The 12,279-nt window shown below is 31.3% G+C and overlaps 1 protein-coding gene across 1 annotated transcript; it reads left to right on the top strand.

The window, feature by feature from the left end:
- The first annotated feature begins 6,941 nt into the window (after positions 1-6,941).
- Positions 6,942-9,915, top strand: LOC108338119 (transmembrane emp24 domain-containing protein p24delta4). Its single transcript, XM_017574837.2, has 4 exons — positions 6,942-7,317; positions 8,157-8,363; positions 9,174-9,250; positions 9,549-9,915. Exons 1-4 carry the CDS (start codon positions 7,090-7,092, stop codon positions 9,691-9,693), a joined length of 657 nt encoding a protein of 218 aa, XP_017430326.2. The 5' UTR covers positions 6,942-7,089; the 3' UTR covers positions 9,694-9,915.
- Positions 9,916-12,279: the final 2,364 nt, after the last annotated feature.

Below are 12,279 nucleotides of genomic sequence, written 5' to 3'. Positions count from 1 at the left end.
ACTAAACCTAGAATGTTATGCAGTGCCAAAATGTGAGAATCAGGTATGAAATGGCTACAAACAGAATTGAATTCTCAGCCTAAAACCCAAACTACCAACAACAATATAGTAGCATAAGGGTTAAGGATGTAGATGTTGAATGCAGAACCAATGCAGAGTAGAATGATTCTAGAAACTACTTTTGATATGCAGAGATTTTTTTTATTGCAATACAGAATAGGTTATACGAATGCACATGAAACTCTAAATTGGTTAGTATGTATGGATGAAGATGTGCACATGCGGAGAACAAGTACAAAATTTAAAAATCCTAGATGGAACTTCTGAATGGATACTGGATACCTGTATGAAAATGAGAAATATTAAGACAAGTTGAATCAAAGATCACAATTATGGTGCTAATTCAAATGCCATACTTAATCTCCAGACTGAAATGAAATGTAAAATCATCATATCAAAAGACTCAAAGAATGATTTTATGCTATCAAAGATATTTGCTTAGACATATTCCTCGTACAGCTCTGATATAAATGCTATGAAATGTCATTTAAGATCTATCTTTACGACTTTGTTCACTTAAATGGATTTGGGGAGGATGATTGAATGGATTTAAGAGGATTTGAAGGTAAATTTTTTTGTTATTTATTTGAGTGGATTTAGAGGTAAGTGAGAGTGGATTTGGAAGTAAAGTTTGTGAGAATTAATATAGGATTTGATTGATGTGACAAATTAAATAAATTTACTTCCAAATCGACTCTCACTTAACTCCAAATCCACTCAAATAAACAACAAAAAAATTTACCTTTAAATCCTTCCAAATCCATTCAATCACTCTCCCTCAAATCCATTCAAGTGAACAAAGCCTACAAGCTTTGATACAATAACTACAAAATATTGTTTACACATATATTTATAACTTTGATATATGAAAGCTATGAGATAGACTTGAACAAATATTTTTATGATAGCTCTGATAGGAAAATATATGGTTGAAACTAAGTCATCATAGTGTTGATATGGAAATGGTATAAGATATCTCCTAGATTTATCCTTGAATCAATAGTTCTGAGATACAAATGCCATGAAACATATCATCTAAACTTATTCGCTTTAATAGTTTGAAAATGCATAAACCCTATATCATGAGCAAATGATTTGAAGAGATAAAATTTATGCTTTGATAAGTTGTATTAAAATATTTTCTAAATATTCAGATTCTGATCAATATTGTTGAAATTCTTTCAAATTCTTCTTAAACATATTTCGTTAGCATGGATATTTGTTAAACATAAAAAAAAAGATTGTTAAGACAAAATCGTCTAAAAAAATAAATTGTCTAGCATCTCAAAGATTTGAAGTTTAACGAACAATATTTAACAAAATATTGTTTATAAATGTATAATGCTTGCACATAAGAACATTCTTTCTAAAGGCTTATAAGACAGTCCATGATATGTTAAGCATAAAAGAATTAAACAAACATTTGACAAAAGCGTGTATAGTTAAAGAAACCATAAATGTTATATCTTATCAATTCTCACTACTTGAAAAAGCTCAAGCTTACACGAAACATGTTTCAACACTATATCAACGTATAGATCATTAAATGTATGTACATATTGTATCTTCTTTGTTATGATTTTGCCCTCTTTATCTTTGCAGATATTGACAACACCAAGATATACTCAAAAGCACTACACGAGGATTATAAAGATGTTGTGAGACAGGAAGACATTCCTAAAATGTTTCCTAAAGCTTTATGTCTTACCTCAGTCGTACGAGCTCTAATTATGAAAGCAATGTTGTTATTCCTAAGGCATAGAAAAGTACATATCTTTGTACGAGAAGCCAACTACTCTCAACAAAGTCAACTATCTATGAGTAACGGTAATCTCTCGAAGAAAACTATAAAAGGAGGACTCGCACAAGAGAATACAAGAACTTTTTCTATCATTGTATCGTTACGTTGTTATTCTCTCATAAGCTTACATCGTCTAAGTCTGTTCATAGAACAAAAGAAAGAACTTCACAAGTTCTTAAATTTCTCTGTATTGTATTTATCCTCTCATTGAGAGTTATTAAAATTTGAACTTGTAAACCAAAGTTGATTGTGTTTTGATATCCTCTCACTGTATTTAATGCTACTTGTCTAAGTAACTCAATGCCTCGGGTGGAGGGCTTTGTGCAAAATGTAACATCCCAAGACTAGGAGTCACTTAAGCGCATCAAAGTCTAAAGTAAATTCATTTAAAATCAAAACATAATTAAAATTTTCCAAAGAAATAAAGTTTTTAACACTTGAAAATAGAGATTATCCAAATCCAACAATAATGTAAAGGGTTTAATATAATTCTTTACATAAAAAAAATAGATAAACTTTAAATAAAACGTCCATTGCCAAACCCATCTCTCTTAAATCATATTGTTCCTGCAACATCAACATTCCTATCTAAGCTCCCGTATAACACACGTTATACGATCATCGTCACAGGCACAAACAAAACAAACAAATGTATGGGAAGCTAACAGTTAAAACATATACAAAACCAACAATTAAATACAATGGAATCATAAGAACATATCTAATTCGTCAATCAACTACTCATTCAACAACCAATCAATCATTACCCGTAACTCTCTTTCCAACTTTTCTCTCACTAATCTTACAATATTAACTATGGGGTGATTGAGTAGTCTACCTTTATAGTACGGACCTGTCTCCCCTATTCCTTAAGGTCTTACGAGTAAAAGCTTCGGTGCATCGCACACCAAGCACTATACTTAACTTCAAGTCGGATTATAAGGCTAAACAATTTTCCCGTCCCCTACTTCCCACAGGATCGAGGGTATGGTACTCTGACCCACTCTTACTCTTTGCACAATCGAAGAGTTCCTCTTTCCTACTTCTCACAAACAAAAGGAAGACCCTTAACTCAAGGGCTTCACACCCAACTCTCTAAACCACTTCATAACCTTGGGGTACTCTCAAAGTCTATCCAACCTTACTTGGACATTTCTAACTCTATCATTTCTCAAGAGCTCACCAAACAAAACTAGACAACTTGAGAGCAAAAGATAATCTATATGGCAATCAACTCAATGAAAGCGATATCAAACAACCATATAACACCAACCATACAACACCCATGACTAAAACTGTCCAAATATAATTAAGGTCAACACAATTACTCCATCCAAACGATATACATGTACCAAACAGCCACAAAACCATATTTCCACATTGTACATTATTTCTCAACACCAACAACTAAAATCAATAATAAGAGTTGGAAAAGTACCAATTCTTATTTGGACAGAGTCGTGTGTGTTCTCATTAAGAGTTGTCATTGTTCTCAAGTGTTAAGAGAGTTGTGATTTTTCTTTGTTTAGTAAGATTGTGAAGGTGTTCACATCTTGTTTGCTATAGTGATTTTGAGTGGGGTGAGAAGTACATTGAGAGAGGATATCTCTGTATTCTTGTAACTCTATCATTATAGTGGAATCCCTTCAACTCAGATTGTTGAAGGAAGACTGAATGTAGGCTTGGCCGAATCAGTATAAATTTCTTAAGTTAATCTTTCTCTATCCTTTCTCTTTTATTGTCGATTCATTATTGTTATTTTATTGATTTCAAGAAAACCAAAGATTTTGTAAAGCTTTTGAAAAGAACAATTTTTTAAGACAAAATCCAATTCACCCCCTTATTGGTTTGAGATACAAGGCATCACTTTTCTAATAACACCAAATTCAGCTTTAATAAAAAATTGTCTCACGACTTTTGAGCAGTTCAAGCACAAGCTGAGTTTTACACCTATCATCACACCACCATATTGGAATATCAACTTTTAACTTATGTGTGATATAAGTGATCACATTGTTGGTGTTGTTTTGAGGTAGAGAAAGGCAAATAAAACCCATGTTATTCATTATGCGAGCAAAGTTCTTAATGTGGTCCAAGTCAATTATGCCACAACCTATAATGAACTTCTAGCCATTGTCTACGAGTTAGAAAATTTCAGTCACAAACCATGCAACCATTAAATACTTGATGAAAAAGCAAGACTCAAAGCCTAGACTCAGAAGATAGATCTTACTTCTACCAGAATTTGACTTGATGATTAAGACTTTCTAGAGAATAGACCGTCTAAGAAACTTAGGTTTTGAAGTTTATTAAACAATTTTCAATGAAATAATTCTTATAGAAAACAATGTCTAATTAAAGAAATCCTTTCCTTTAAAGAATCATCTAATACGATATGGGTAACAAACAATGTCTTGTTAAGAGAAGCGCCTCTCTGAGGCTCAAACAATGTTTTATCAAGCAGACCTCTTATGAAACATATCTTCTAACGAAAGCTGCTAAACGATAATGAAAAAAATATATAAGCGTCTAATCAATAAAGTAAACTCAGACTAGCGTTAAATGATAGAAAACTCCTAATAGAGTATCCAAACATTTTTGTGCATGAATTAAGCAACATGTGATAAAGCATCTAAAATATAACTTTACATGATATCGCATGAAAAGCTTTATGAGACAAGCATCTAATAAATATGTCATCTACACCATCTATATCAAAACTATCATCAAACGATGCATTAATTAAATGACATTGACATATGGAAGAATGCTCTAAACACATAATGTACTTTACAATCATCAACGGATAAAATATGTAATATTATATGAAAAAATTCTTTTGTGCTTACATATTTTGTTCTTTTGATCTGTGTAGGAAATGAAAGAACCAAACTTTATCCGAAAGCTCTAAATAAAGACACATTGAGAAATAAAAATCTATATTCAAAGCCCTTAACCCAGAAGGATCGTCCAAGCTACCATTGTGAAAGCACTGCTGCTCTATAATGTAGACCTGAGTTTGATTAAACTACCCAAAAAAATTATGAAGCCTATCTTGAAATAAACCCAATGTCCAACGATTATCTCTCAAAAAAGCCTATATAAAGAAGATTAACCAAAGAGAATAAGTTGTTGAAGTAGAAGAAAGAAGAGGTAGAAAATATAAGAGAGAAAAGGAGAGAGAAGAAAAGAGAAAGTATACATAAGAAAGATCATCAAATATCAACTCTACTTTATCTCAATGCTTATATAGTTTGATGCTCTTCAACTTGAGAGAAATGATGAAAGCAAGCTCAAGCAAGAGAAAATGTGAAGAGAAAGCTATCATCACATCTAGCCTTCTACCTTATCCCCAAGCCCACAACGTCTCATGCTTCAAGAATGAAAGGAAGCGAAGAAGAAAAGAGAAGATGAAAGAGAAGAACAAAGAGTTATTATTGAATATTTACTCTAAAGTTTATCATTGTGCTTACAATGCCTAATGCTCATTAAAAAGATGAGAAGAGAAGAAAAGAGAGAAAGAAATTCATGAGCTTATATCGTCTAATGCTCTTCAACATAAGAAAAGGAACCTCATGAATTCACAAATTGTTTTATACTGTACTAGTCCTCTTCATGAGAGTTTATTTAATTTGTAATTGTAATCAAACACTATTTGTGTTTGAGTTGAAACATTCATGTTAAACAATAAGTACTAGTCAAGTTAGACTAGGGAACCATGAGTGGTTGACAATACTTGGATATCAGGAGTGGTCATAATACTTGTAAAACAGGAGTAGGTAAACATGGACTTGTCAAGATTGACTAGGGAAACCAGGAGTGGATTAAAATACTTGTAACCAGGAGTGGGTTATACTCGTAATCTTGAATAAGATCATTGGAACCCCTTAAGAGTTATTGGAACCCCATCACAATCATCGCTACTTCACATTAAATGTTCAAGATAGTTAAAACAAAGTGCTTTCTGCGAATTCCCTATGAATACGAGACTTGTTATACTATAAATTACTTAGTATACTTGCTGGTATACTTGGATTGTTGCATGACAATCCAACATAGATCCACTTGCAAAAACTCTCTAATTCTAAAGTCAATAAAAGAGTTTAGATCTTTATGAGTAAGAGAGAATGCATATGAATGAGAAAGTGAGTATAAATATGATAATGAGTATTCCCTAAGTAATACGAGATGTATTTATAGGGTCTTTAGACCTTAGGGTCAATGTTATAAAATTGGTAATGTAATATTAAATATTGTTAATAAAATAAAAACTTACCCTAAATAAATGATGATGATAATAATAATAATAAAATGGTACCTTACTCTAAAGAGTGATAATTATATCGTGATATAATCAAACTGGCGAGAATTGTCTTGTTTAACATTAATACGTAAATATTTATTTAAATATATGTATTATAGATTGTTCTAAGATGATGAGACTTAATAAGCCTTGATAAACGTATTCTTTTAATATATCTATTAGGTTGAGTAGGATAGTTTTAAATTTATATTTCTAAAATATAACTAGGGAAATATATATAATCAAAATAACAATAATATTTACTATATACGAAAAATATTTAATTAAGTAAAAAAAATTAATTGCTTTAATCAAACGTAACATTAAAAAAAAGGAAGTAATTTAGATATTACCAAAACAAAAAGCTTTGGAAATAAAGAATTTCAATCGATTTATCCAAACGCAAGATTATTTAAAGTAAAAATAAATTAAATTTTTGTATTCGAACAAAAACAAATTAAAAGAAAAAAAAAGAACTTAACACTTAAAAATTCTCCATCTAAATAAAACCTCTCTCGTACTATTCTCAAAAATAAAAATTTTCATCCATTTATTTCTCTATTCCTTTAACTCTATCCATTTACCAAGAAAGAGGAAGCCATATGCGAAGTAAATTATTTTGATTCTTACCAGAATTCGCAGCCTTAATCTGCAAAAGGACATTGTTTAGGTGGCACATTTTCTTACATGGACTTTCCTGAAGGAACGTGATTGGTCAATACATATCCATGTAAGCTTCGAATGCGTCACAAACACCAAAATCACACATACTGTGGTTCTTCTCTTTTGACCAACACAAACTTAACTTCTAAACCTGCCCACTTAACTTTTTCCTCACCCTATACGCAAGTGACATACATCACACCACAACACTCAATTTGACAAGATCTGAGGCTGTGTCTGATTCCAAGGTCAACCTTTGCTAATGGCTCGGAGCATAACGGACCTTGCAACTGGAGCGTCCCTGGTCGCTTTGTTCTTATGCTTAACCACACACTTTTCGGTGCTCCCACTTGCAGAGGCAGTGTGGTTTACAATCCCCACTACGGGGACTAAGTGCATGTCCGAGGAAATCCAGAAAAACATTGTTGTTTTAGCCGATTACTATGTTGTCACTGAAGGTGATCCCCAGCTCAGCACAGTTTCTGTCAAGGTATGTTTATTAATCTTCCCAACCCATGAAAAATTATGTGCTTGATCCAACTTGTTGATTGATTTAGATTTGCATTGCTGGCTACTTTTGATGTTTTTTTATTCCTTGTGCAAATTCATGCTGGTAAGTTTTATTTTTGTTGCCATGTTTTGATATAAAGTATCAAATGCATGGCTAATATCTATAGAGAACCTCATTGAGCATCTTTGCTGAGGTCTCCCTCCCAATCACATTATTTTCATCCAGAAGATACGAATTTGAGAGCTTGATCAAGAGAACTGAATCCATAGACACTTGGACCTTCCACTTGTTGATTCGTGTTGGTCAATTTGATTGTTGGTGATAAGTGTTTTCACAATTTATAAATTGGAAATTAAACTTTGCTTATGGAGAAATCTGATGAATTTTCTGTGTTCAGACAGTCATAGTGGTGAGAGATTCCCTAATCACTAAATGATACGTAGTCTAATATAATTTATTTTTTTCTGTAAATTTGAAAACTAAATAACGTGTTAACTTAAAGATTGATTAGTGGTATGAAAGTATCTAATAATTTTTTCACTAAAAGGGTTTCATTCAGATGAAACAATGTCAATGATGAATAAGGGGTGTTTTGTTTTTAATTTTCCTGACCTATGACTAGTCTGAAATTTAAAAAATTCTCACCTCATTCGTTTCTGTCCAAGTCCCCTGTTGCAGATTTAAGAACTGAGAACTCTTTTTTTTTTTTTTTTTTTTTTATTTCTAATGTTGTGATTGTGAAATAAGGATATTAGGTTAAGGTGATTTTTAGGGATTCATGTTCATCATTTGTTTTAATTTGATTTTTTATTTTCCAGGTAACATCTCCTTATGGGAATAGCCTTTACGATAATCAAAATGCTACACAAGGTCAATTTGCATTTACAACAGAGGAGAGTGGGAACTACGTGGCGTGCTTTTGGATGGATGGTAAACATGAACAAGAAGGAACTTTGAGCCTTGAATGGAAAACTGGAATTGCTGCCAAAGATTGGGAGTCCGTTGCAAAGAAAGAGAAGATCGAGGTAAACCAATGAATTTCATTCATGTTCTGTCATTGCTTTGTCATATACATAATAGTTTTAATAGGCACCATTAGTATAAAAGTTTTTATGTTGTCAATTAATTAAAAACTATTGTTAAGATAGCATTATAAGATTCAATTACTCTTTGTTCCTTGAATTTCAACACCTTTTCCTTTCTATAGTATAGCACATCTCATTTTTTTAACCACTAGTATTTCATTGGAGAGAGAAAAATGGGAAAATGTTCACTAATGCACCATAAAACAATACCAAAGAATTTTATACCGTCTTCAATCAAAACCGTAAGATTGCAGGTTTCTGGATTTCTTCTCACTTATATGCTACTCAACTTGTCCATTTCTATATAACGTGAGACTGCAAATCACTCTTACTCCAAGAGAAAACATGTTACTCTCTCAACAACTTATGAACACTGTGGTAAAGTCCACCACTACGTCCCTACATGTGAGAACATGGTGTCTGAGCTTGCTTCTGGGGTTTTTCTTAACTTCATTCATGTTTCTTCAAATGGTATTAACTAATATTTGATGGTGAGGACCAAAGGGGTAAAAAAACGTAACTATAAGAACCAAAATGTGATGTTTTAGATTATAGATACTATAAAGAAAAGTTGTCAAAACTATGAAGACCAAAAGGATAATTAAGCTTTTTTATACAAAACTTATTATACATTATAGTTTGTGGTTCAATAATAGTATAAAAAAGTTTTCTTTACCAGTGCATATGTTACTTATTCTATGTATAAACGAAATTGATACATGTTTGTGGTTTTTCCTGCATTGGTTCAAGGGTGTTGAACTCGAGCTCAGGAAACTTGAAGGAGCAGTAGAAGCCATCCATGGTTATCTAATTTATATGAAGGATAAGTAAATATGCTATCCCCCTTACATTTTATGCTTGATTTATATTTGATTACCAGGGTTCAATAATTCTTACTTTCTCATTGTTAATGTGTGGCATTTACAATGTTAGTAATAAAGTGAGATCTTAAAGTTTCTACCACTAAATATATGAATCAATTTCAATTAACTAAAGGGTCTGTTGTTTGTGCTAACAAGAAATGGGTCTTGTGTGATTAGCCCTTCACAATAACTGCTATCTGCTACCTTTTATATTTGATGATTAGTGCATTTCAGAAATACTTTTTCTTGAACTTTGTTACAGGGAAGCAAGGATGAGAGAAGTCAGTGAAAAAACAAATAGCAGAGTTGCTTGGTATAGCCTCATGTCTCTTGGTATCTGCGTTTTGGTTTCTTTATTACAAGTGTGGCATCTAAAGCGGTTTTTTCTGAAGAAGAAACTCATATAGATGTTGCTTTCATATGAGACTTTCACATCACAATATTTTTACTCAACTTTTGGATAGTCTAGGATGAATTCTATGTTGTATAGCTTTTTGTTTGTTGATACTTACTATGTATCATTAGGGGGTGCCCCTGCAAAGGGATATGTGGTGTTACATTTCAATTTTATATAGATATGCTGATATGCTTAATTGAAGAGCTAGCTATATATGCAACATTGAATCTCATGAATGCGTCTTCTCATACGTCATTTACAAATAGCAGGCATGGTTTCAAACTTTTTGTTGCAAGTGCGTTATCATATGGCTTGATATGTAAAAGGGATGTGGACTTGAGTTTAAGTCAATAGCTGAAAGAGAAACAAAAATGGATTAGATCTAATGGTTTACTATTTACCAATTACTTTTTTTAAATGAATTGAATTCTTTAATCAAAATTAATTTAACCATTTTTCTTCCAAAATTAAATCTTACTTTTTTAAATTAGTTTGGTTTTGTTTGAGACGTTGTCAATTTATTGACAATTTCTTTTTTCACCACTGCAATTTTAATCTTTACATCCATGGTGTAAGAAAATAATTGCCTTATATCTCAAGCCAAGAGGGGATAAATTGGATTAAGTCTTAAAAATTGTTCTTTTCAAAATCTTTGTGAAATCTTTGACTTTCTTGAAATCAATAAATAAGAAGTGATGAATCAATAATAAAAGAGAAAGAATAGAGAGAAAGATCAATACAGACAATCTATATTGGTTCGGCTAATCCTAAGTCTACATTCAGTCCTCTTTCAATCAATCTGAGTTGAAGGAATTCCACTATAATTGATTGAGTTTACAAAAATATCGAGATACCCCTCTCAATGTACTTCTCACCACACTTAAAATCAATATAACTACCCAAGAGATGAACAATCTTCAATCTCTTAATACAAGAGCACTCACAACCCTTAAACCCCTGGCAAACCTATACAGGAACACAATACAAAGATTGTTTATGATGAAATTGATCTCCAAGTCACACTCCTTTAGTGCAAATCAAATCAGAACAACTTTAGCCTACTTTTCTTCAAAGAATCTTGATGTATAAGCAACCAATGTAGCCTTGATTCTCCAAGATCACTTCTTGAATGCCATGTATTTATAACTCAATATAAACGTTAGTATTTGAAAATGATAGCAATTTAACATTTTGAAACAAAACTCAAGTCACATATATATAGGATTTTTTGAATCCTCATGCATCATAATCGATTAAGGTTTTTATGTAATCTGTTAAGCTTTGTGGTTCTGCTTTAACAATTTGCTTTTGTTTTAACATATTATTCTAAGCATGTAATCAATTATTTAATCACATAAGTCATTTATATATTCAAATGACAGTTATAATAAATCAAACTATTAAATGAAATGGATTTAAAGAAAGTAAATTGATTTAATTGATTAGACAACTTATGTAATCGATTAATCCTACACTTAAGAAAATTTTCATTCTAAACATATTTACCCACTTATGAAACAGATAAATGCATTGCTTTCTATTTTAATCGATTAGACAACTTATGTAATTGATTACTACAAACCAATTTGTTCTTAAACATACAAAGTGAACTGGTGAAATCTAGAATATTATACATTATCATAAATCGATTATTTCATCCAGAAGTAAGATTATTAATTTGTTTAATACATGATTCATTTAATACAAATGAATTCTCATATCAAGCACAAACAAGATATAGATAAAACAATTGTTATGTCATTTGTTGTGCAAGAAACTATAACATCATTCTCTTGTGCATGATAAAAAAAAAAGATATAAAGGGTAGGTTTAGCTCCCCCTATCAACAATCTCCCCTTTTTTTTATGAGGAAGAACTAGAAACATGTTTTCTAGTTACTCTCCTCTTTTGGGCATTAATAAAAAAATAGCAGAACTAAGTAATATGGAATATGTATGAGCTAAAAGAAACATCAAAATTTACATACATACCATTTAAGAATAATGTTCTCCCTATCAAAAAAGAGATATAACAACGTGACAATATGTGAGCACTAAATGATTAATATCAGAGTGTGTATGAGATCTCATTTGTACTAATTTGAAATAGTATATGAGATGTATTTCACAAGTATTAGAGTAAATATACTAATTTTCCATGAATATAGTATTTGATATCAAGTGCATTTTTTAATACTCATGTAATGTATACAATGTATATGAAGACAAAAATATTATTGCACAAAAGACAAGGATATCAACTATATGCAGCAGAATATATGATACAAGTATCAGCGCAACTATAGTAGAGATAGAAACACTTGTTTTTATCTCATAATGATGCATATTTCATACTATATGATGGATTTCCAAGTAAGTTTAAGTTATATGCAACATGTGACATGTCATTCAAGCCAAACATGTATAAAATGACATTTAAAACTTTTCCAGCAATTCAAACAAAAGACAGTAGGATATCAGTTATATGCAGCAGAATATATGATACAAGTATCAATACAACTATAGTAGAGATAGAAACACTTGTTTTATCTCATAATGAAGCATATTTCATACTATATATGATGGATTTCCAAGTG

This window comes from Vigna angularis, chromosome 7, assembly GCF_016808095.1.
Source record: "Vigna angularis cultivar LongXiaoDou No.4 chromosome 7, ASM1680809v1, whole genome shotgun sequence".
Taxonomy (NCBI): domain Eukaryota; kingdom Viridiplantae; phylum Streptophyta; class Magnoliopsida; order Fabales; family Fabaceae; genus Vigna; species Vigna angularis.
This window is presented reverse-complemented; position numbering and strand designations above follow the sequence as displayed.

Coding starts and splice junctions, on each gene's coding strand:
- LOC108338119 (XM_017574837.2), top strand. CDS start 7,090: ATGGCTCGGAGCATAACGGACCTTGCAACTGGAGCGTCCCTGGTCGCT. Junction 7,318..8,156: donor TCAGCACAGTTTCTGTCAAG/GTATGTTTATTA, acceptor TTTATTTTCCAG/GTAACATCTCCTTATGGGAA. Junction 8,364..9,173: donor CAAAGAAAGAGAAGATCGAG/GTAAACCAATGA, acceptor CATTGGTTCAAG/GGTGTTGAACTCGAGCTCAG.